This window comes from Poecilia formosa, unplaced genomic scaffold (assembly GCF_000485575.1).
Source record: "Poecilia formosa unplaced genomic scaffold, Poecilia_formosa-5.1.2 Scaffold305, whole genome shotgun sequence".
Classification (NCBI taxonomy): domain Eukaryota; kingdom Metazoa; phylum Chordata; class Actinopteri; order Cyprinodontiformes; family Poeciliidae; genus Poecilia; species Poecilia formosa.
In genome coordinates, this window is record NW_006800244.1 from 170,106 (window position 1) to 194,021 (window position 23,916).

At 37.0% G+C, this 23,916-nt stretch overlaps 1 protein-coding gene across 4 annotated transcripts; it reads left to right on the plus strand.

Moving 5' to 3' along the window:
- Positions 1–1,445: 1,445 nt before the first annotated feature.
- Positions 1,446–23,916, plus strand: LOC103152223 (ligand-dependent corepressor). 4 transcript variants are annotated; one of them, XM_007572599.2, is made up of 7 exons: positions 1,446–1,564; positions 8,189–8,254; positions 8,925–9,004; positions 9,921–10,065; positions 10,224–10,541; positions 10,643–10,748; positions 18,250–23,916. In XM_007572599.2, the coding sequence occupies exons 1-7, from the start codon at positions 1,468–1,470 to the stop codon at positions 22,901–22,903; spliced, it is 5,466 nt and encodes a 1,821-aa protein (XP_007572661.1). In that variant the 5' UTR covers positions 1,446–1,467; the 3' UTR covers positions 22,904–23,916. The 4 variants fall into 4 exon arrangements, with proteins under 4 accessions (XP_007572661.1, XP_007572662.1, XP_007572663.1 ...); XM_007572600.2 differs by having other exon boundaries at positions 9,921–10,053; XM_007572601.2 differs by lacking the exon at positions 18,250–23,916 and adding an exon at positions 12,864–17,005.

The following is a 23,916-nucleotide window of genomic DNA, read 5'->3' on the forward strand; positions in this document are numbered from 1 at the left end:
TAAAAGAGATGGCGCATTCACGTCCTGCCTGTAAACTGCGAACGCGTGAAGGAAATCTCAAAATATCTTGAAAAGATCACAAGTGAAAAATATAAAATTAAATACTTTAAGTTTGTTATATATTTTTCAACAATAATTTAGTGAGAAGTGTTTTTATATAGCTATGGCTTGTCCTTATTTTAATTTGTAGAGAACAAACACGTACGCCCCAACTGTCACTGAAAGCAACATTTACTGATGGTGCAGCAGCTGACAGGCTGGCAGAATACTTGTATACTGTAAGAGCTTTTCGCCATTTTTTCTTAAGCTCATTGATTTCTTCTGTGCTTACCACAAGCACTGTATACAGGAGAATCTCTTTGTTCATTCTTGGTGAGTATTGTACTGCACTGATAAACCTCAATGCTGTTAAACACATTTCTGGTAAACATCAATGTAAAATACCAAAAGTTCTAAAATAAATCTTTCCCCACATCTTTAAATTTGATTATGTAAGTGTGAGGGTTATTTTATTGCATCAGAATGGAATAAATTTTTATTTGACAGTGTGGGATAACATAAATAGAATAGACATGCCCTTTATTGTCCCTCAGGAAAATAAGTGCATAAGTAAATAACATAAGTCCTTGAAATCCTTATGAGATAGTACCCTATCTCTTTTCAACAATAACAATAACAACTTTGGAAAACAGAATCAAGATGACCCCTCAACTCAGTGGAAGGGGTCGGAGACAGCAAACCTCTGGATGTCTCCCACCCACATGAAGCTGTTGACCAACTGGAGACCTCCTTCAGTGACAGACTGCTACATCCTCGGTGCATAAAGAAGTGCTTCTGCATATCATTATTTCCAACAGCTGTAAGACTTTCCCAACAAACTTAAGCCTTTATAACTCTTCTATCCTGTGCTGTTTTTCTAATTTCAAAGAACAACTGTTTGCACATCTCTGTAAGCAGACATCTTATTCATTTTATACCTTTAAATTAACCTACTTAGCTACATATTATTATTTTTATATTTTTTTAAACACTGTATTTAGAACAGTATTGTTAATGTTATAATTTTGTCCTTACTGTACAATCTCTTATTCTTATTTTTAACATTTCTACCTTTAAGCAAATGCATGTCCCCCACCTGCCTACCTCTCTCTCTTTCTTCCTGTAGGAAAATTCTCTTATTTCTTATACAAAAATACCCTACTTCTTGCACACATACAGACACACACACACACACACACACACACACGAATATTACAAAAATGACTAATACCAATATCATTTCAACAGTAACCAAAGACAACTATGGAAATATTTCATGCAGTGGCAAAGTAAAATGATGAGATATGTCTATGTTAATGAGAAAGTGCTGGCTGTTCAGCTTCCCTTATCTCCGCGGGCGCGCGCCCGTTCCTACAGCTAAGCGCTTCCTCTTTGCGTGCTGGTGCCCGCCGCCAGAGAAAATAGAAAATGGCGAGTCTGTGCAAAAAGCAGCAATGCACAATCGACAGGCGCGGCTTTCGGCAGGAACTTGACTCTTGGCGACACAAACTTATTCATTGTGTAGGTAAGGAAACTGTCAGTGAGATATTTCACATTTTACGGGTTGAATTTCCCCTCGTTGTAGCTTTTTTCGGTGTAAATAACCATCTATTACCGGACTGACTCGGGGCATCTCCGAGCGACTTTTTGTCCTTAACTGTTTCTTTCCTACTGCAGCCAGTTGGGGTAGCTATTGAAGTGTTGCTGTTTTCTACAATATCACACCACCGAAGTTGGATTATTTGCTGGTTTTCTTAACATTGGGTCTCAGTTGTAGATATAAAGTATGCACTGGCCTAACGTTAGTTTGTTTAAAGGGCACTGTGCTTGTTTTAAAGGGAGTGTCAGTGGGTGTAGCGTCGGCTAAAGACGTACCCGTGCGCGGCGCGCTCCTGCGCTGCGATCATACTGTAATTTGGGTGGGGGAGGGCGACACAGACCCGTGAGGTGATGTTCTCAGTTAGAGTTTAAATTGCCACCCGTGGACGCGCTTATTGCTTTGAGGAAGTAGAGGAGACCCCACTGTTGGGAGAGTTTCCCGTTTTCACAATATACAAACTTCCATAGGCTTGCAAAAGACAACAGTTAAAGACGTGTTGTACACTGCTGAGACTGTGTTGGTGCATAGTAGTAGTTTTATATATATATATTTTTAAATATGCTAAACTTAATAAACAATTTGATTTAGTTGTAGTGTTTTAGTGTTTATATCAGCATATTTTATACTGTGTGGAAGAAAATCTGCAAATTCAGACACTTCAACATTTTTTGTGCTTCAGTCATTGTAATGCAACACTTATTTTGTTTTGTCAACATGATATGGTAAAAAAATGTTAAATGGCCTGAACGTATCCAGCGCTTTATAAGTCCAGTGGACCCCAAAACGTTTCACTCTACATTTATCCATTCACGCACACATTCACACACAGATGGTGATGTGTCAATCAGTGCAATATTAAAACAAAAGCTATAGTTATTTATAAAGGGACACATCATAAAAAACAAAACAATAAAACCCAGCAAATTTTGAGTTGCAATTTGCACATATTCATCCAATATTACAAACCAAGTGGCCGTTAAAATTTTGTGGTTCAAGTAACTTGCACAAGGATTTTATTGCATTAAATGTGATTGATTACATAGATTTTAATACATTCAAAATTTTAGAAAATTTTCTTTCTTTTTACATACAAAAGTTATGAACTCTAACCTTTGTATTCATATGTTTCTTGTACGCCCATAAAACCGACGCACAAGGGACATCCGCAAACAGCAGTAGACAAAATAGAAAAACAGCAGTAGAACAAAAAGCTTTTTTTTTTTTTTTTGCCCAATGGGAGCTAATTTTTGGTGGAAAAAAAAAACACATGATCTGATGGGTTGCTGCAAAATACTATTGTTTGCAGTTTGTGCAAAAAGGAGGTTGTCTAGAATCGAAGCTATTCAAGCCTAAAAGACCATCTCAATGTGAAACATGTTGCAGCATGCACAGCGTCTCCAATCCTAACGTCCACATTTCTAAAGAAGCATTTTTTCCCCCCAAAGAAATGAGTTGAATGATCAAAAGGTTCCTGAAACTCTTGAAGCTGAATAGGTTTAATATCGCTTTGCACTAATCTGATAACCTAATATGGCAGCAAAAAGGTTTTTTTAATTGAAAATCCATATATTTTGGCAGTATATGGATTTGTCAAGTGAATGGTCTACAACAAATTATATAGTGTGTTCAGTTAAAGTGTAATAAATTACCCAAAACTCAAAATCTAAATAGCAGTAATGGAATTCATATTTGGGTTCCACCATTGTTAATTTGTAATTTTAGGTTCTAATTGTTACTCTTTTCTGAGTAGAGACGTTTATCAAATCATTGATATTATTGTTGGATAACACGGAAGCAATTGACTGACCGATATTTTTAGTGTAATACATGTCAATAACTACTTGTGTGGGATGATTGCAGATGTTAAAGTACATTTTGAAACCAATTTATTTAACTGGTAGGGCATTGTCTATTTCAGAACATATAACTTAACATTTCATGGTCATAATCTGAAAATGTCACAGTTTAATCTTCTTTCTTTTGTATGGAGATGGGTTAATGTTATTTATGTGTAATTCAAGTATGTAAAAGCCAAGATATGCACATTATAAAAAAGGTGGAATGATAAATCACAATATTTTGACTTAAAATAGTTACCTAAAGCTAATTGGAAAAGGCAAAGTTAGATTGGGCATTATAGATGATTCGTAGTCATTTAAGTGTCACTCTTTAGAGCTGTTTGATTGACAGAACATTTTATACTTTATCCTCATTATGGTTTAAGTCAGTAAAATTAATATTCCAACTAAACAGGCAGAATAGAAAGTGGGTTTAGATTGTTAATAAAAAACAAAAAAAAAAAGTAACTAGACAATAGCAGCATCTGAACTGCTCTCTGATGTTTTTCCAGGACTGTCTAGTCAGTTCTCTCTTTATGATTGACAAATGTCCCTTGTGTTTGGGCTATAATTGTGAAGCTGCAGAGTACATGACAACAGCATCAGCTTGTTGCCAGTAGAAAGGCATATTCAGTCCGGAACAACAAGGACATACTTTTGTTTGGCTTTTTGGTGGAGAGGGCTGCACGCCACCACCACTCCACTGTCCCTGAAATGGACATGTTGTTTAATGTGAACAGTAAAACTGCAGGGCGGAGACAAGCACAATTGTCCAGTAGAACAGCAGTAACAATTGTCTGTATGTTTTGCCCCATACATGCATTTATGGACCAACAACCCCCAGATGCAAAATGCGCTTCCAAAAAACTGTGCGTTCTGTGTGGATTTGGGGAAAATTCGGACTTATACAGCTGCCGCCGGCATTTAAAAAATCTCTAGAATGTGCGTCATTCAGACTAGCGTTTAAACATGCAGATGTGTGGGGTAAAAGATTTGCTCAAACACCAAACAAGCAAATACTGAAACTAGACAGACTAACTTGTTTGTAGCACATATTATTCATTCTCCCTCTGGTGGGTATGTGGCTTATGTTTTCCCATTAGCATTGTAGCCTGGTGTCTGAAATGATCCAGAGCTTTCATGAATGTATGAGACACAATCTTCAGGCGGATTCTTGGGCAGTTCCCACTACTCTTTTCATATTTTCTAAACAGTAATGACCGTCCTATATGTTTTTGAAGATTTGTTAGGATACTATCATCCTATTAGACTAATAGTTTACCTCATGTCGCACAATGTGTTTCAAGCACAATTTCATTTGAAGGTGTGAAAATCATTTTGTTGGATAGCCTGATTAATTTATCATGTATTTGTGATGAACAATATCTGCAATCACATTTTAGCCCAGATGGGTGCAAATTATTTTTCATTTGTATTCACCTAAACTAAAGTACTTATTTTTTTTGCTGTAGTGATTTGCAACAACAAATGTTTTCAAATTTGGGTTGATAACTGACTTGGTCGCCACATGTTGAATATTTTTAAGACAACAATACATTTTTTTTTTTTTTAACTTGCTTGACTTTGTACTCTTTTGACCCCAGTCATTTTACACCAAACCTACTTCTTCTGTACCCTGTCTTTGCACACAATTACTTTTTCATGACTCTAACGTGTCAATAATGATCTATTTTGAAATCTAATATGAAATTTGTGCCTCAAAATGCCAGCTTTCTGTTTTTTGTTTTTTGTTTTTTTTTACCTGATAAGATTTAGATCTGGCAAACTTCCAGGCTCCAGTTTTAATGAGCTTTTGGTTTTGCTTATGTCTGAAGGTGTTTTTACAGTAGCTGAGTGGGGGATGGGATCAGTAAAGTTTGGTGCAGCACTGCACCCCCTCAGCATTTAGAGCACTTTAGAACGGGTGTGACACACACAGAGCCTACAGTTCCTTGTTCGCTTGATTCGTTAAAACAAAGAGACATTAGCATGTACTTACCTTTGCAGTGACAAATGAGTTGCTGACTGATCTTGTGCATTGGTGATTTAATCAGTCAAAATATATATATTTTTCCGCGTTAGCATGACGGCCCACTTCTGGAGAAAAAAAGTGAACAGAGTTTTGATCTTGGGTTACATCAATGTGCCACACAGGTTTATGTGTAGGATTTAAGGAAGTTATTCTGGTTGTAGATCTTGAGGGATTTCTCTTTGTAAGCAGTGGTGGGAGTGGTGTGATAAGGGTTACAAACAGCCCTCTCCAAATCTTTCTGTCTCTGATTGGATTTGGATGTAGGTCAGAAGAAGGCTAAGGCAGATTGAACAGAGATATAGCTCACAATCAGTGTATGAAGGGTTTATGGCTAGGTTTGGGCAGTTTAAATGTCAATGCTTGACTAAAACATTTTAGGCAAATTGTAAAATTTGCCTAACATTTTTTATGGTTGGTGTCTTGCATGTTGTCTGTGATATGTAGCTGTGGGATTTAATTTTGTTAACAACAGGAATGCTAAGGAGTTTTCAAGTTCAGTTTTACAGATTTTAAACCTTGTAAATTGTTGTCTTGGATTTTAGAATTATGCCTTTCAATCACAAAGCATAATCTTGTTTTATCCAAAATAATACCTAACAACATCTAAATGAGATGAATCCTTAGCTAAAATCTAATTTAAGAAACTGTGGAAATGATTTTGAATGTATGACAATGTCTGTATTTAGAGGTTTGTTAGCTTTGAGTATTTTCCTGTACTAAAACTAATCATAAAAGGCAAGTCCCCTTTAGAAATGCCTAATACAAAACAAGTAGAACAATTAAAAACACAGCTGGACAAAACATTGTATCACATTTGCAAAATCATGGACTGCTTGGATGTAATATTTGGGAGTTTATTAATACTATAATAATAGTATTATTAATACTATTATTTCAAACACCAGTACTATTTTGGGAGTAATACAGAGTTTATTTTATTGTAGCATTTGTTTGACATGATTTATTACTATTATGTTGTGTATTATATCTGTTGGCTGTTATCTCTTTTCATTATGTTGCATCTGAGTTAATAACAGATTATTATATAGAACATATTTACTTTTTAAATCAATAACTAAATGTTTTTGTTTTTTTTTATAAATGTTTAGTATGTCTTTAGAAAGAAGTTGTTTTGAGCCACAATTCACAACTGGATTTAAGCATGCAACACATAGTTTGTAGTGTATTTAATGAACTTGTAAAATGTGGCCATTTTCAGTTTTTTGCGGTCTTTAATTTTCCTTAACTTTCATCCTGTTGTAATAAATTCAGTAATTTAAGCACCTCTAAATGTTTCACTTATCCAAAAGTAAGACATGGGTTTAAACAGGCTTTTGTTTCGTGTTGTAATCCATTGCAAGATATAATGTCCTCCTGTTTTAAAATAAATAAATAATAAATAAATAAAAAACATACAACATGACCTCAAAGTCGGGGATTACAGTGTGACACGTTTTTTTAAATGCCCTAAACTGAATTCCTGAAGAGTAGTTTGATGTCATGGTGCTGCACTGTCAAACCAAAGTGGATGACCCACTTTTCTTCTCCAGCCTCTGAAATATTTCAGCAATAGGATTGGATAGCTCTCCAGCTGAAGTCCTGTGCACTAACCCAGAAACAGACCCATGCCGCTATAGGCATCTCCACTTCATCCCCTCCCACCCCCTCCATCCACCCCTTTTATGTTTGGCTGCTGGAAAGTGGGTGGGAATTTGTAAGGCGGCAGAATGAGGCATTTTACCAGATGACAAGCTTTTCTGAATTCACTTTGAGCTTTGCAAGAGTATAGATGGAAAAGGCTGATACGATTTCTCTCTATCTGAGAAGGATTTTGTAAGTAGGCATTTTCTATTATCTGTAGAATTGCGATCATTAGTATACCCTGGCTCACTTTTGTTCATGATCTAAATGCTCACTAATCATATTTTTAGCTATGTAAAATACATTTTGATATTAACCTATTTTAAATCCTCTTTTGTTATGGGTCGCATGGGAAACAGTTGTGCTTATATTTGTGACAGTTCGTTGGACAGATGTTGCCTTTGACCTCTTTAGTGCTTGATTTAACTCATGGTAGTTTCAGATTTATTTATTCTGACCCTGCGGCAGTTGGCAGACATTATATATTGTTCTGAATTAATGCATAGTTGAATTTTGTGCAGCAAAACAAACCATCTATTTAACAGCTGAGACTGTAGGATATCTCCTCAATCTGTACATGTGATATATGCAGTTGCACTTTCATTGGTTTGGGTCACTCCTGAGTTTTTTTCACTCAAGGTTTTCTTTTAATTTCCCTGTCTCAGCTCTATAGATGCATAATTCAATATATATCACCTGGTGATGCTGTTGCTGGCTCTTTCATTTCATGCTATAGCAGCACTCTGAACTCTGTAGGTGCTTTAGTTGCCTGGCAACAGAAGAACAAAGTGTGTATTTACTGAATTCTAGAGATGCAGCTCATAATGTGTGTTTCCAAAGCATCACTTTAAGCCGCTGAAAAGGGAAAGACTTTTACTTGACCAAAACATAGAATCAGAATCTAATACATATGGGGTAGAAACATCATCTTCAAGGACTCATAGAGGTTTCTGTCCTGCTTTAGGTTTAATGTAATGTTATATTTATGTACAAATGTGAAGTCAAATGTTTATTTTACTGAATTATGTCTACTTGCAGGTTTTGAGAGCATCCTTGAAGGTCTGATTGGTCCAGAGTTGGTAAAAGACCTAAAAGTATTTAAGGGTGAGTATCCCAGACCATTTTCTTTATCGCTAAGCTGTTACATGCTCATTATGACAATGCTCCTCCATTGTACCATCTGGTACCCATGCACATCGATCCAAGACAGACCCACTGCCAGCAGAAGAGAGGATGGCTTGTGTTTCTGCAATGTTTTTGATAGTGTGGGATCCTATGGACATTTTGGATAATATGTATTCTTACTAAGACAATAGGGAAGGCCTTATAATTGCTAAAAAAGATTTTTATTCATTAAATTTTCAGCTGGACATTCAGAAGGAATGATAGTACACTAACATGCATTCATGGTGGCCCTCTCCTGTATTTTATTTATATATTTATGTCCATTGCTTTATCATTAAATTAAAGAAAATCTGAATAAAAACGGAAACTGTACTCTTACGAAGTCAATAAGTATTTTTATTACAGTTTAACAATGTCCACCTGCGTTGATGAATGCAGTCTTTGCAAGAAATGCGTTGTCTTAAATATTCAGTGCTGAAAAAATTTCAAACTTAAGATTTTATACATTAACCACACAATCTTTATTTAAAGATTTTAAAATGAAATTAAATCTCAGTTATCTCAAATCTGTTTGTCATTAAGAAAGTGAAGCTACAAAACATGCAAGTGTCTTTTTTTCCAACAACTTTCATCTGTTTTGTGTTCACAGATTTTGAGCCTGTTGCTGTGTCTGACTGGTCATTTGATGAAAATTGTCTGTTCTGCTGTTTGAGGAGAGATAAAGTCAAAGTAAGATTATTTTTCTTCTTTTTTTACACGTTCAAATGGCTTGTCTGTAGAGATGTGTTTTGTGATTTTTGTAGAATATGTCTGATTCTCTGACACTGCTTTTAGCTCATTGCAGTTTCTCTTTGAGAAATTTAATAAACAGCATTTAAAATACTTTTCTGGTCTTTCTGCTCTGGATGTCCATTAATTATTTATTTTATAATGTGAGGTGACTTTTCACACAGACAAGATCCTTTTAGATCGTCCTGTTCAGTTCACGTTTTTGTTACGCGTCATGATAAATTTAAACCTACTGACCTAAAATAAGATATTTAAGTTAAACTACCAATATTATTTCCCTGTTCCATCTGCAGGGGTTGTTACAAGTCACTATGAACTCTAGGGAGTAATAAGGAATTGAAAAATGAGTGTGACGTAGTTAACTTAAAGTCTTCTTCTTCCACTAATAACTTCTATACTGAAAAGTGCTGTTGATACTACCACCCAATAGTGTTTGGATATGGTGAATTCATGGATCATAACAAGAGTTGATCATCAGGGATAATCACAGATGATCAGTGATGATCATCACTGTATTATGGTGACAAGAGTGATGACTTTCTGTTTGATCATCATCGCTGATCAGTGATGATCAAACTGAAAGTCATCACTCTTGTCACCAAAATATACAATCTTTTAGTTTTAGAGCCAATTCAGTAAATGCTTGCCTAACATTACACTGCAAATATTTAAGTGTACATCTGAAAAACGTCGAACTGAATTTTTGTATAGTTTTCAAGCAGAGGCTCTCAACGCTCACATTCTCTCTAATTCATCATGTCTTATTAAAATGATCTACCAAGTGTATAAAGGCCCCTGTTTTGTGCATGCTGAATTATAAAGCCTAAATGTTTAACACATCTCTTTTATTTAACAGGAACACCTATTTGGCTTCAACAAGAATCATCTTGAAGATGCACCTAAACCTCTCCTAGTTAAAGATCAGATCAGAATCATCAGACTAGAGAAGAAGACTGAGGAGTTTTTCAATGCAATTCTTTGCAGAAAAGGTATTTCTGCAGGTTTGTGACATTGTTACTGTGTTGAATACTTTCCAGTTGGGATTACACTAAACTTAAACAAGATTAATGTTATTTAAATGTTGTGTTGTTTCTGGCATGTCTCCTGATCAAGACTGAGAAGGGATACACAATAAGCAGTTTTTACTTCTGTGTTTCAGAAGTGCCAAATTTCTCAGATCCACACATTCCAGTAGTGGCTCGAGAGATTCTTCAGAGAATGATCAGCCAGTTTGCAGCCGAATATACCTCAAAAACCAGCTCTCCTCAGGACAGTCGCTCAGACTCCCCGTCTCGCTCTGACCAAAGCCGGCTGGCCCCACTCCTTCCGTCAGGGACTACTTCAACCAACCCTGCTAACACCCTGGTTGGAGCAGCACAAAACCAGAACCCAGTCCTGAGCAAGCTTCTCATGGCTGACCAGGATGCTCCCTTAGACCTCACCATTAAAAAGCCTGCGGCAGAGCCCCACGAACAAGGTAATTTGAAACAGATTGGTAAAAGCTTACAAGTATGCTGACGATGGTGAAGTCTGCAAGGATCTCAAAAACTCTATATATGTGTGTGTGTGTTTTGATAGATGGAGTTCTTGACTTATCTATCAAAAAGAATCGCTGTAGCAGCAGCAACAGCAGCATATCTTCCCGCAGTGTCTGCCTTTCCCCAGCTACAGTCTCGCTGAAGTGGTAAGAATCTTTTCTTCCTCTTTTGTTTCTATTGGCACAGATCGTGTTGATACTTTTTCTTATTGTGAAGCATAACAAAAAATGGCTAGATTATGTAGTTTGATATGCTGACATCAAAGTGCTGAGGTGATTAGACAAAAATCATCAGAAAAATTGGTCTGTTCACAAAAAGATATCTGGATAAGATATCTTTGCATCAAAATGGCATCTATCAATTTGCCTTCATCTTTACTTTTGCTTACAGTCGAAACCAAGTTCAGAGATATCTGATATGGATATCTTTGCATGAGAGAAAAAAATACCTTTGTGAACAAACGTGAAGCTCTCTTTTCAATTTCCAGTAGAATATAGTTTGTAATTTTACTACCTCTACTAAACTTTCAAAAAGTAATACTGTTGTGTATTAGAAAGCACTGGAGCTATCTCTATTTTAATAGTTAGCAACTTAGTTAACTAGAAAGTTAACCAAGTTGCTAACTATAAGCAACTTGACTAACTATAGCTTTGACTACAAAACTATAGTTAGCCGAGTTTTGGCTATAGTTTTGTTTACAATCACCATTCTGTCCCAAAATTTTGGCTGGCCTGATATTATTATTGCATACTGTGGGACTCACAATAATGCTGACTCAGAAAATCATGTGAAAATATAATTTGAGGATTTAACAGGTTCTGCAATAGAATCAACACGGTGTTATATTTTAGTGTAACAAATCTTTTAAACTGAGCTGATTCCTTTTACTGAGTTCATTTAGTATTTGGTCAGTTTATATTCAGTATCCCTTAAATACAGTACTCAGTTAAACTGAAATGGATAGTGGATTATTTAACTGTTTTATTTCACTACATGCTTTTATATGAAAGAATGGCATCTGTTGATTTGACTTCATTTTTACTTACAGCCATAACCTGGTTTTGTTTTATTTTTGATATGTTTTTATTTTCAATACTAATTATTATTAGTTGGGATTTGTTTGGTTTTTAATCTTTTGAATCTTTTTACTCACCCAGACTTGAATGTGCCTTTTTAATCAAATAAAATGTTTGGTTTATTTAAGCATTAGTTTCTTTGAACTCTCACAGTATTGTGTCTTGAGAGCTGAATGACCTTTCTAGTTATACAACATGTAGCTTGCATCCATTTCTGAATCATACATTTGTGAATATTGTACCTCAGAAGGACAAAATGGCATCCAAGCAGCTAAAATGTTCCAGTTTTGCAATGATGTGTTCTACTCAGGGATCAGCAAGTTAAATATAGAAAGATGCAGTTTTCTTTCCTTTTCATTGAATGCATAAAGATTAATAACTCCTGCCTTTAGGGCTGAAAATATGTGATCATCATTATGAGTTTTAGGAATATTCCTTTAATTCCTCCATTTATTCATTTTATTACCTTATTGGTAAATAAAAAGGGCACTGAAATGGGTTGTTACAAGAAAGATGTTGATTAAATTTGAAAGACTGAATAGATAGGTAATATGATGAAGTGCACAATGATGAACCTTAATCTTCACTTAGTCATCTATAAGGATTCAACTCAAACTTACAACACAATAATCCTCTCCTGGGATGCTCCTTATATTGCTGCACTTGCTCCATGGTAATGTTGCATATAAAATCTCAACATCTTTTTCTCTATTAATTATCATGTTATAAATACAATGCCCTGTGTAAAATCACAGTTCCCTTATTGGGAGAATAATCCCTTTTTTTGGTTCCGCATTTTGAACCACATGAATGAATTGCCAAAAAAAACAACAACAACAACAAAAAAACACAACTGCAGTTTCAATGCTTTATTTTGCTTCAATTTTAGTTTTGTTTTTATTTTCCCTTCCTTTGCTTTGCTTTTATTTCTTTATCATGTTTCTGCAAAATTTGTACAGTTTTCCTCAAAAATAAAGAAATAAAAATTGTGAAACCAGAGCCGTTTTTATTCTGAAATGTAAAGATATTTTGGACAGTGACTTTAACAACAATAATGTTACCTAAACAATGTCATGTAATAAAGGAGTGGCCAACATCCTCCCCCCCCACAACCATCCACCTTTAGAAAGATAAAAGGACACTGTGCAAGCTCTGCTTACATCCAATCTCCTTCCATCCAATCAGGCCGTCGTTGAGAGCGGACGGACAAGTCGGGCTGTTTATGAAGAACCTACAGAATGGGAGGAGGAGGGAGAATATCGGCCATTCTGCCTGTTTTAAGCCTACCTCATCACTTGCATACTCGCTGCACATCAAAAAGGAGCCCAAACTGGAGAGCGTCCCCAAGTCAGCACTTAGCCAATCCCACGGGTGCAACCACACCGAGCTTCCAGGCAGAAATGCTGCTTCTTCCTGGAATTGCAAAACCAATTTTGGAGCCCTGCTGAAACTTAAAACCAGTGATGATGCTAACGAGCAGTTTAAAGATATACCGCAACTTTTGGAAGCCGCTGGACTTTTGTCCAAGTCACTTTCTACTGAGAAAGAATACATTAAGGAGGCAAACAAAAGTCAAGGGCATTCCCTATCTTGCTCACAGTCTTTTGACATCAAGATTCCTCATGTGCGAGTTTTAACTACAGGAACAAAGCCTTCTTGGGATTCTACGCCTTCTGAATATTCAGATGTAGCCAGTAAAAATGTTGTTGGAAAGAAGCTTTGCTCTATACTTCCCAGACAGATCCAGAAAAGGAGCAGTGTGGGATCTAACAGCTCAGGGTCAGAGAAGGAATACTGGTCTTTTCCCACTGACCACCACGCCTTTGCGGGGAATTGTTCTGCGGACTCAGAAACAGATCCAGGAAGCAGGGTCCCCAGGAAGAAGCGAGGGCGATATCGGCAATACAACACCGAGCTTCTTGAAGAGGCTATAGTGGTTGTGATGGGTGGGAAAATGAGCGTGTCCAAAGCCCAGTCTGTCTATGGGATTCCACACAGTACCCTGGAATACAAGGTTAAAGAGCGTCTAGGAACCTTAAAACATCCTCCCAAAAAGAAACTCAAATTGACCAGTAATGTGGACGAGGAGGGTGTTTTATTGTCTCCTGATGTGATGGAGAGCACCGTCAACATCCTCTCCCAGGATAGAGAGAAGCCACTGCAAGAAACTGGAAATGATTTTAATAATGTCCAATGAGTGAGTTTTTTTTCTGAAACCAACTAACAGTGATGGGCTTTTTTTTATTAACCAAGTCATCTGCTGCATTGGTTTTCCACAAAACCTCAATAACATTATTTATTAACGTATTTATTTTATCTCCAGTCCTGATTATATTTACTTATGATATTCAAGTATGTAAGTGTCTCCTTGCGGTACAAGTAGATTTTCAGTAAAATTGCAGAACTTATTTATTCACTTGTATGTTATTACATTAAGAAATTATGAAAAGATAAGTGGTCACTGTACACTGCAATGAGTTGTTACACACGGCAAATAAGAAGACCAGATATCTGGCGCCCCTGTGTGTTTCCTTTAAGAACTTTTCAAATCTTCAAAGTAAGTTTGCAGTAATTCTATGTAACTATAAAGATTAACTTACAAATTATTTATGGAAACATTTGCTTTTAAATTAAATTTGTATCTCATAATATGACATAATTATTAATTTATCAATTTTAAAAAAAAATTTTATTTATGAATATCGTACTCTAGCAAGACTGTCTTGCATTTTAATCCCCCTTTCTATCCCAGGTTAATATATATTTCCAAGCATGATTTTCATGCATGTGTAATTTATACTTTTTCTTCACTGCATTGAAGTGTAGTTCATATCGAGAGGCTAACTAACCCTTAGTCAAAGAAAATTTTTTGTATTAATGTCCGTTTATCACAATATGACAGGTACAGTGTGATTTGTTTAACTTTTGCCTCAAACAAGCTTCTCGCCCAGACAGGTTTGTTGGTCCTAGCCTTGAAATAACTTTACAAACCAGTGGCACAGTAGTTCAGTTCTCAGTATGATTAGTTTTTGCACCAATAAGATGCTATTTGATCAAAATGGTGCTTTCTTTAATCAACACCTCAATAACCAGGTAACTATCAAGGGTATCAGAGTAAAAGACTCCCACTGAAAGCTAGTTGTCAGACTTGTAATTCATGACAAAATTCATTGAAGTTTGTATTTTATGTTGGGGAAAAATATGAAAAGGTTTAAGAGGTATCAATACTTTACAATCACTGCAGGTGTAAATGGTTACCTACATGCTTGAGTATCCATTTACACCCTGCAGTGATGACTCTCTTTTCTTGAGGTAACGCTTTCCTTTATTCAGTTATGTCTTGTGGCACCTACTTCTTCACATTCTTATTAAACATTATTTATTGCTAAACTTCATAAGTTTAAATTACTTGGTTCCAAAACTAATCTATATCTTAGCAAAAAAAAAAAAAAAAAAAAAAAAAAACCTTCGTCTGCCAGGCAGCCTTATCAATGAACGCTTTGAGGTACTCCAGGGATGTCAATAAAATTGATATACTAATAATGGATAAGTATCAGTAGGAAATGTTTATTGAGGGCATATTTGCCAATTTGATCAAAATTTTTGCCTGTTTTTTCTTCTTTTTTTTTCCTTTGGCCCATCCAACAGTTCACATCAAAGATGCACCATCACTTTTATCTCAGGACGTTCTGGAGTAATGGAGTCATGATCCATTATTCTTTTTTCAGGTTAACACAACTCCAGCAAATCTTGCTATTGAAACTTTTGCAATACTCGCTGCCTTTTCAGATAGATACTGTTGACGTGGTTATTAATAGTAGATGTTTTCACTAAAATGTTCTTTTCACTACACTCTTATGATGTATAAAAAATTTAGATTTAGAAAAAAAAAGGCAATTATTTAAGAGTAAAACACGTTCAGGGATATAAACCTTTGGTATGTCAGCACAGTAACAATAGATAGCGAGTAAACCTACCAATTTATCATAGGTTGCTTCATGTAGTCTTTTTGACCAGTCTGGTCAAATGCAGGTGTTCATCTTCAAATGATTTTCAGTTATCAAATGTTTTAATTTTTTTTTTCTCAGGTATTATTTATTGTTGGGGGAGGAAAAATACAAAAACTTCTTAAGCTATTTACGTAACATAAAACAGTGCAGTTGATTTTTGGTGTGTTTAGTTTTTTTATAGACAATCATCCAGTGCAACTTTGAAGACACTGATAGTTTATTTTGTAATCAAAGTCATTTATTAATTTGATTCACATTTTGATTCACTGTTTTGTGTTTTTCACTCTGTTGTAACAGTGTTAATAACCAACTACCTCACAGGAACATAAGATTTTACTGTTATTATATTTGTAGCATTTTCCAATGCATACAACACACCGAATACTGTAAGACACTTTCACAGAATAAAAGCAGCTGTGCAATTTAACACATAAAATACATAAAAATGTAGTAGTATCTACATATTCTAGAGTTAGTAAATGCACTGTGATCTACAAATTGTCTATTACACTGATTATCTTGTTGTGATCCAAAACTTCATTTCTGCCTCAATTATTCCTCCGGCTTATAATACATCTTGTCCATGCACTTCTTTTCTGATATTAATACATTGTTTTCAGTATGCTTATAGCCACGTAACAACGAATGTAAACATCTATATCAAGAAAAAATATTACTACACACAAAAGTTGGTAAACATAAGTGTATATCTTGTAAATGTTGCTTAACTTAGTAAATACATGACAACCAAAGTCTCTTACTGATAATGTGGCTCTCAAAGTCACTGTACAGCGTTTGTGTCTTTGCTTTAGCATTTGAAGAATATAAAGAAACGCAGCAGTAATTTTGCATGATTGAGCTAAACTGTGTGTTTTAGAAGGTTTATTGTATCTGTTGTAAATTGTCCTGAAGATGTTTTCATATTAACAGACGCTTGACCTTTGTGTGATTTGATGTAAAAGTAAAAAAGTAGGAATTACTGTAACTTTGCATTGGATGTAAACCAGTTCAACGTCTCAACAAAGTTTGAACGTCAGAGTGCTGTCATATTAAAAATAATAAAAATATTGTTGAGAAGTTCACATATTTTAGTAACTAAATTCATTAAGTGAAATGGATTATATGGTTTAGTTGCACACAAACTGTTTTCAAGCCTCTATTTGATTTGACACAGCGAATGGAAACGGTTAATATTAGAATATTAAATCAGACTATTCAAAACATTTCAAAACAAAAATGTGGGTTAATAAAAACATTAATGCCTGCTTAAAGGTTGTTTTCAAAATGTACTTCAAACTCTACTTTGACTAACGGTCCTCAAAACAAAAACCATATATTCTAATTTATTGAACATGACAGCATACAAAAATTGTCTATGATTTATAATTTGTAATGTATAGATTCTGTATATTCCAGTACTATATCAGCCATGTGGATGAATTTGCCTGTTTGCAAGATTGGATAAGTTGTTTTAGTGGAAGAATAATGCCTGTACTCGGTGTCCGTTCCTCATGGCAATGCTCAACGACACCCTCAGGGACAACACTTTTCTTATTTGTTATTCAGGTACTCCACTTTACACCTTAAACTTTGCAAGCAGAGATGTGAAGTTAATAAACACCACCTTTAACAGTATGATGGGTTCTAGTTGCAGGAAAGCCTGTTTTTTAATCTCAAATTTATTTTTAAAACGCCAACAGGTACATTAGCATTTTCGCCAAGATAGGTACATTTACTATTAGAGTGTTTTTCAGTTTTAAATTATTGTGGGTGAATGTTGGTCTTTATGTTTTGGTCTGTGCCTGAAAAAGTTTAATGAAAAACGACTAAATGCAAAATCTTTGTGTGATTTACTTTTTAATTAATCCAATGTTTTTTTTGTCATGCATAACTATACACTGTACTAACACTTCAAAAGAGATTATGTTCTTGCTCGAAAACTAATTTTAAAATTTCTTTGGTCCATTTTTGTATATGAGAGCCAACACAATTTAACTGTGTTCCAAACAGAACTCTATTTATTCAAATGTGTTTTTCCTAAAGGTATAATATTAAGAAAGATATAATCCAAGTGTTCTTTGTTCCCCCAAAAAAGTGACTACCAGACACTAAAGCATCAGATTTTCTTCTGACCACATATGCTACCACATTTTTATGACATGTCATCTCAGTAATCCAGATGTGATGATTTTGTTTTAAATAAGCTTGATATGAAATCTGATGTACTGAACTGCCCATATGTACTTGTTACCAATGAAAAATGTGTGTTTGACCTATATCAAACTGGACTACCATCACAGTCTTGTGCATGTATTATTTTATGCATATATATGTATGTTTAATGTAAGCACTAAAAAAATGTGCTTGGTCAAGTTCACTGGATGAATGATTCAGTTTCAGATTTGCTTATTCTTCTAATAAATATGCAACATATAAAATCTGATATTAGTGTTCTTCTTTTTCACTTGTTTGCAAGCACTTAATTTTGTATCCACATCCATAATTTCTGGTGTATCAAACATTAGTAATGCTAAATTGTTTTATTCTTCTTGTCTCCGTAGTGAGTCTCCAGACTACCGTTCTTCAAAAGCAAAAGACCTGCAGTCCACCTCCACATTGGAACAATTCATGGCAAAACTGTGTCCTCACCACCAGAGACGGATAGTAGATGCAATAGGTTTTCTTCAAACGGAAGTCAAGGCTCATGCATCCTCTAATGTACAAAAATCATCTGACTCTACCTCTGGCGTTCGAGGGAAAGCATCTCTGAATTCAGACTCTAGCAGTACAATCCCAGAGAAATCACGTCCTGAGCTAAAACTTCCCAATGAATCCACTCCTAAAGCTGAAGTCCTGGAATTCCCCAATTCTGTCCCAAACAGCGATTCACAGAAGAAGATTCCAGAGGATGCGGTGTCCTTGAAAACATCTATAACCCCAGGCCCGCCTTTGGATGTTTTTAGCCTTGGTTTCGGGAGTAACCAACCTCGGGTCAGTTCCACCCCGAGTTCAGTGGATGGAGAAAACAATCGTCAGAGTGATCAGCCACCTGTTCGGATGAAGATCAAAACCAGCAGTGCTGCTGCTGGTAAGAAGCTGTCCTGTGTGCTCAATAGCCCTCTTTCTTCTCCCTTCCATTTTCTCGAGGAGAAAAGGGGTTCATCCAATAGATCAGAGACACACAGTGCCAGACTTAGCTCCTCTGTGAAAAGACACAGTCAGTTGAATGTCACTCCTCAAGCTAGTCAGAAAGAGGTTCTTGAACATCAGAAAGATAAGACGGCAAAAGTGTTTCCAATCCATGCGTCCTTTCCCTCAAATTCTGTTCGAACAGCGAGAAAGACTGTCAGGGTATCCTCTGAAAATCAGGTCAGGGACAATGCCTGTAGGGAAATAGTTGACCCTGATATCGGCAACTGTGACATTGTTTTTATTGACAAACCAATTACAGATTGTTTAAAGGAAAAGCGCCGCGGCATGGCCCCCCGCCGTAATGCCAGAAAAAGTACTAGGGGGCATATGTATTCAGATGACATTTGGGAGTTGAAAACAGTTCGCACATTAGCCGGAAGGGGCAACTGTCCAAACCCAATGCCAGAGATGACTACACTGGTCACGCCGAAACAAATTCTGACCAAACCTGAAGGTCTACCACCAGTAGACATGCCTTTTGCTGGGACATTCTCAGAAACAGTGAATCAACAAATTCCCTCAGAGGAATCGAATGAGCATGTCATTTCAGGAGCAGGAGATGTTGTAGAGGTAGCCGCTAGTAAAGTAGATGCCGTAGAGGTTGAAATGAGTCAAACCGATCAGGGCCAGAATAAGGTCCAGTCTGGTTCACCACCTCTTATGAACCTTCTAGTAGAGAGCCAAGAAACTCTTCCAGACACTTTAACAGATCAAGAGACAATGAACGATCTAGGGATGGCAAAAGAAATTGGAGAAAGTGTTGGTCCGCCTTCATATGAATCAACAACCAAAAACGAGCCAGAGTCTCAACAGGCTATACTGGACAATACAGAGCAAACGGTTACAGAGACACAAGTAGACTCATTAGAGAGTCTAACCACAGAAGAGGCAGAGCACCAGCTTTCATCAGATAAACTTCTCAGTTGTGAGAATGATATTCAGAATAGTTCTGATACTGTAAATCTAGTGGAGGAAGAGATAAAGAAAGATAAAGAGGAAAAAACGCAAGAGGAGCAAAGTCAGGAGATTCAACCTCAGATGGAGTTGCATTGCGATAATGTTGAAAGGACAGAAATGTCAGTTTCTACAAGTATAGCAGAGGAACTGACTGTAGTAAGGACAGAAACTGAAATGCCAGAAACCAAGAACTGTGTTGAACCTGTAGAGTCAACAAATAATGAGGCTGAGTCCGATGAGCCTGCAAAGACAGTTGATGAGCTGCCAAAGGAGTTGCCACCTTGGCATAGGAAAATAGACACCGAAGCTCAGCTGCCAGATCACTTGAGACAGACAGAACCAGTAATAGTTGGCTTTGTCAATGGTAAACCAGTTTCAGCCTCAGACAGGAGTCTGCGCCATAGAGCTGATAGGAACCCAACACCCTCAAGTAAAACTCCAGTAAAATCTTGTCAGAATCTACTTATCTGTAGTGTTTCGGATCCTACACCCACGTCAGCTGTTGAAAACAGAAAACCAGAGGAACCTCAACTAGAAACAAACACATTTGAGACTGCTATGATTCAACAAGATATGGAACCGTCCTCTGACCTGCCCTCAAGCAAAACATCTAAATTACCTTCAAGGACTAAAGAAACCCCAAAACAAAAAAGTTCTCCCAGAAATCAGCGCAGGATACCTGTGCCTTCTGATCAGTCTGCTGATCAGACTGAAAGTACGGTATCAAAACGCCAACTGAGATCAGCCAGTCAAAAGACAGCAGCTTCTATTTCAAGTATTATCACCTCCATTTCCTCCCCAAAGCCTTCAACTCTTATTCTTCCACCTGCGGAACAGCTACCTTCCCTCCGCATCCCCCCTTTTTCATTACCGCTTACCATATCCTCTCTTGACAAGCATTCTGACCCCTCAGTTTCTGAATGCTCCCAACAGCATAAGGTCTCTGAGACTGTGCTACCAAACCCTAAAAATACACAACCAATTAAGGCCATTTCCGAAGACACCCAAAAGAATAAACTTGTGAGTGAATCTGAGACTAAACAAACGTTAAGATCAGGTAAAGTTGTTTCAGATAACAATAAAAATGAGAAACAACACCTTAGTACTGAGGAATCAAATTCTTTAGAAAAGCCATCCCCCGTAAAGACTGAAAATCAGACTGATTTTGTGCCAACAAGTAACAAACGTGGGCTTCGAAAGAACTCAGATGGAGGTGAGTCTGAATTAATCCAAAAGCAAAACACAACTCTTGTAGAAGACAGGCTAGCAGGTGAAGATAAGGATGCTTCCATATCAGAGAGACCCAAGAGAATGCCATTAAGAAGTGAGACCAGTAAGGGTGAAATGTCTGACGAGGCTGTTTCTCAGTCACCGCCGCCAGATAACAAGAAATTAGTCTTGAGATCACAAAGATCTACCCCACATTCCACCAGTGTTGCTGACACTCCAAAGCAAATTGATGTAGTTTCCCCTGTCCGAATAATCCCAGAAAGAACAGCCAAAACTCAGTTGAAACCCACCTCTGGGACTGTTGCGCCATTGACCCACAGCGCCCAAACCCCTGTCATTGCCCCAAAACAAGAACCCCCTAAACAAACTGTCAACAAATTCTTTCAGGCTCTTACTGGTGAAGAGAACCAACACTTAATTTCAAACTTGAATACTAAATATGATAAAATGCTAAAGGGTTGGGTACAAATGGACAAAGAGGGTCAGCCAACAGCAAAATACAAAAACAAATCAGACAGACAGGCAGCTATATGGAAGAGTAAACGGAGGGCACGAAAACCAAAGTCTTCAGAGCAGCAGAAATACTCTCCTGTCCAAATGCTTTTCATGAAAGGATTCAGTCTCACCAGCATCTGTCGCTGGTTCCTTGATTCAACAGAAACCAAGTCCCTTGTTATTGTCAAGAAGGTGAATACACGTCTTCCATCCGAAACTGAGCTGTGCTTCCACAGCTCATCGACTGGGTCAGGGTCCGCACAGGACGCATTTCCAAGCCTTCAAGCAGAACGCTTAAAGAAACATTTGAAAAAATTTGCCATTGCTTCTCCTGTAAAAAGCAACCCCAGAAGTCAGAAACTTATTGCTAAAGCACTTGAACAAGAGGCAAACACACTCAAGAGAGCAGAACTTCCTAGCGGTACTCAAAATTTGAGTAAATACTCTGCTACCAAAGCCAGTGCCCAAAAAGGTGAATCACAAAAACCTTCTGGAAAATCTAAGAATCCAGCTAGTGCAAGAATCCTGAGGAAATACTCCAATATTCGAGGGAAGATGCAAGGTCAGCAAAGCACTGTTGGAATGAAAAGGGGTTCAAAAATGCTAAAAAACAAGAAATCAGTGGTTGTTACAAAGTCATCTGCTAAATCAAATCTAAACTCACATTTAAAGGTGAAGAAATCTACTGCACCTGTCAGCAAAAAAATCAAACAGTCTGCTGCAAAACTGGCAAGAAGGAAGATTTTGACTGTGAGTAAGGCAACAAAGCCCTCTCTTCCAAAAAGGGCTGTCAAGACTCAGGCCAACAAAGCTTCAAAAGACAAAAGCAAGACAAAACTACCAAAGAGATGTTCGCAACGACTTGGGTCCCCTAAAGTACCTGAGTATCAGCCTGTCGACACATCAAAGAGCAAGATCAGCAGCAAAAAAATGAACGAAGTAGAACGTGAAGTAAATAAGAAAAAACCTCAAACTAAGGAATCTGCTCACAGCACAATTGTGGAAAGCAAGGGTAAAGAGATTGCTGCTGAAACGCCACAGCAGGGCGTTGACGTAAAGGCTTCAGGCTCCTCTGACCAGGTACAAACGAGGTCCCAGAGAAAAATGGAGGCAGCGACCCCTCTGAGTGGGAGTCTTGGCAATCCTTCAAAGAGAGCCAAAAAGGCATCACTGGCAGAATTTCTTAAAGCGGCCACTGAAGTAGATGGACCTAAGCTAACAAGAAGTGGAGCTTTGAAGAGGAGTCAGGCATCGTCACTGCCGCGCAGTGGAACTAAGGTTGCCACCAAGAGAGCCCAGGAACTCCAAGAGACCCCTGCAAAGCGCACCAGGACAAAATAAAATGGACCTTTTTGGAGAGAAATTCTTTATCTAGAGGAATTTTGTTAATTTTATTTTACTAGGACCAAAAATATCTATTTTGTACTCGCCCCAAACTCTCTGGATAATTCTCCTCTCAGAAGGAGCAGAATTTTGAAATTCGTCCATGCTTTTGTAAAGCTTGATGGTGAAAACGCAAACATGGTGCCGTAATTCCTGAACTGTTTTTTTCCTGTGTTCAGGAACTACAGAGAAGTCCTGAAAGATGTCTGACAAATGTAGTTACTTTGTGTTTCTGCACTCTATGAAAATGGCTGGAGATAACAAATGTCTGACAAACCTCCATTTTAGAAGGTCAGATCATAAGCATCAAGCTTATATGGAATTCATCCTCACTCTTGTGCTTCTACAGTCTGTCTTTTCTTTTTTGTATATATTTATAGTTTTAGATGATGGCATGTTCTACATTAATTTTTTGGAGCGGGAGGGAGCTTTGAATCAAAGTTTCACGTATGGTAAGTTGGCAGTTTGTGTCTCCAGCCAGTCTTCCAATCACAACATTGTGAATATGTGACGTTGTGAACCAGGTGCCTTATTTATGAAATGTATTGTAAATGAATGTGTTGCTAAATGTGAAAAGTTCTCTTCATGGAGAAGCAGTTGACCTTATTTGCTTCAAGAAGCAATTAGGATGTGGTATTGTGCGCCTCTTGCTCTGGCTGCAAGTTCTTCTGATCGGATTTTGGGACTTCCCTGGCAGGTTTACTTTTATGCCCATTTTCCCCCAAAGCATTAACAGAAAATTGTTATTATAGCTTCATTAGATGTTAAGATCTGCATTGTTTATTCAAAGACATGGTTGTGGTGTTTGTGTGTCATACGTTTTGTGTTGTTTTTGTTTGTGGTCAGGTGTCATTGCTGTGTTTATCTACACCTACCGTTCTTGTTGATGAGTTTCAGAAAACCAATCAAACCAGATGTTAAACCCCACCTTTTATTTAAACACCAAATCTTCAGAGAACACATCCCAGAGG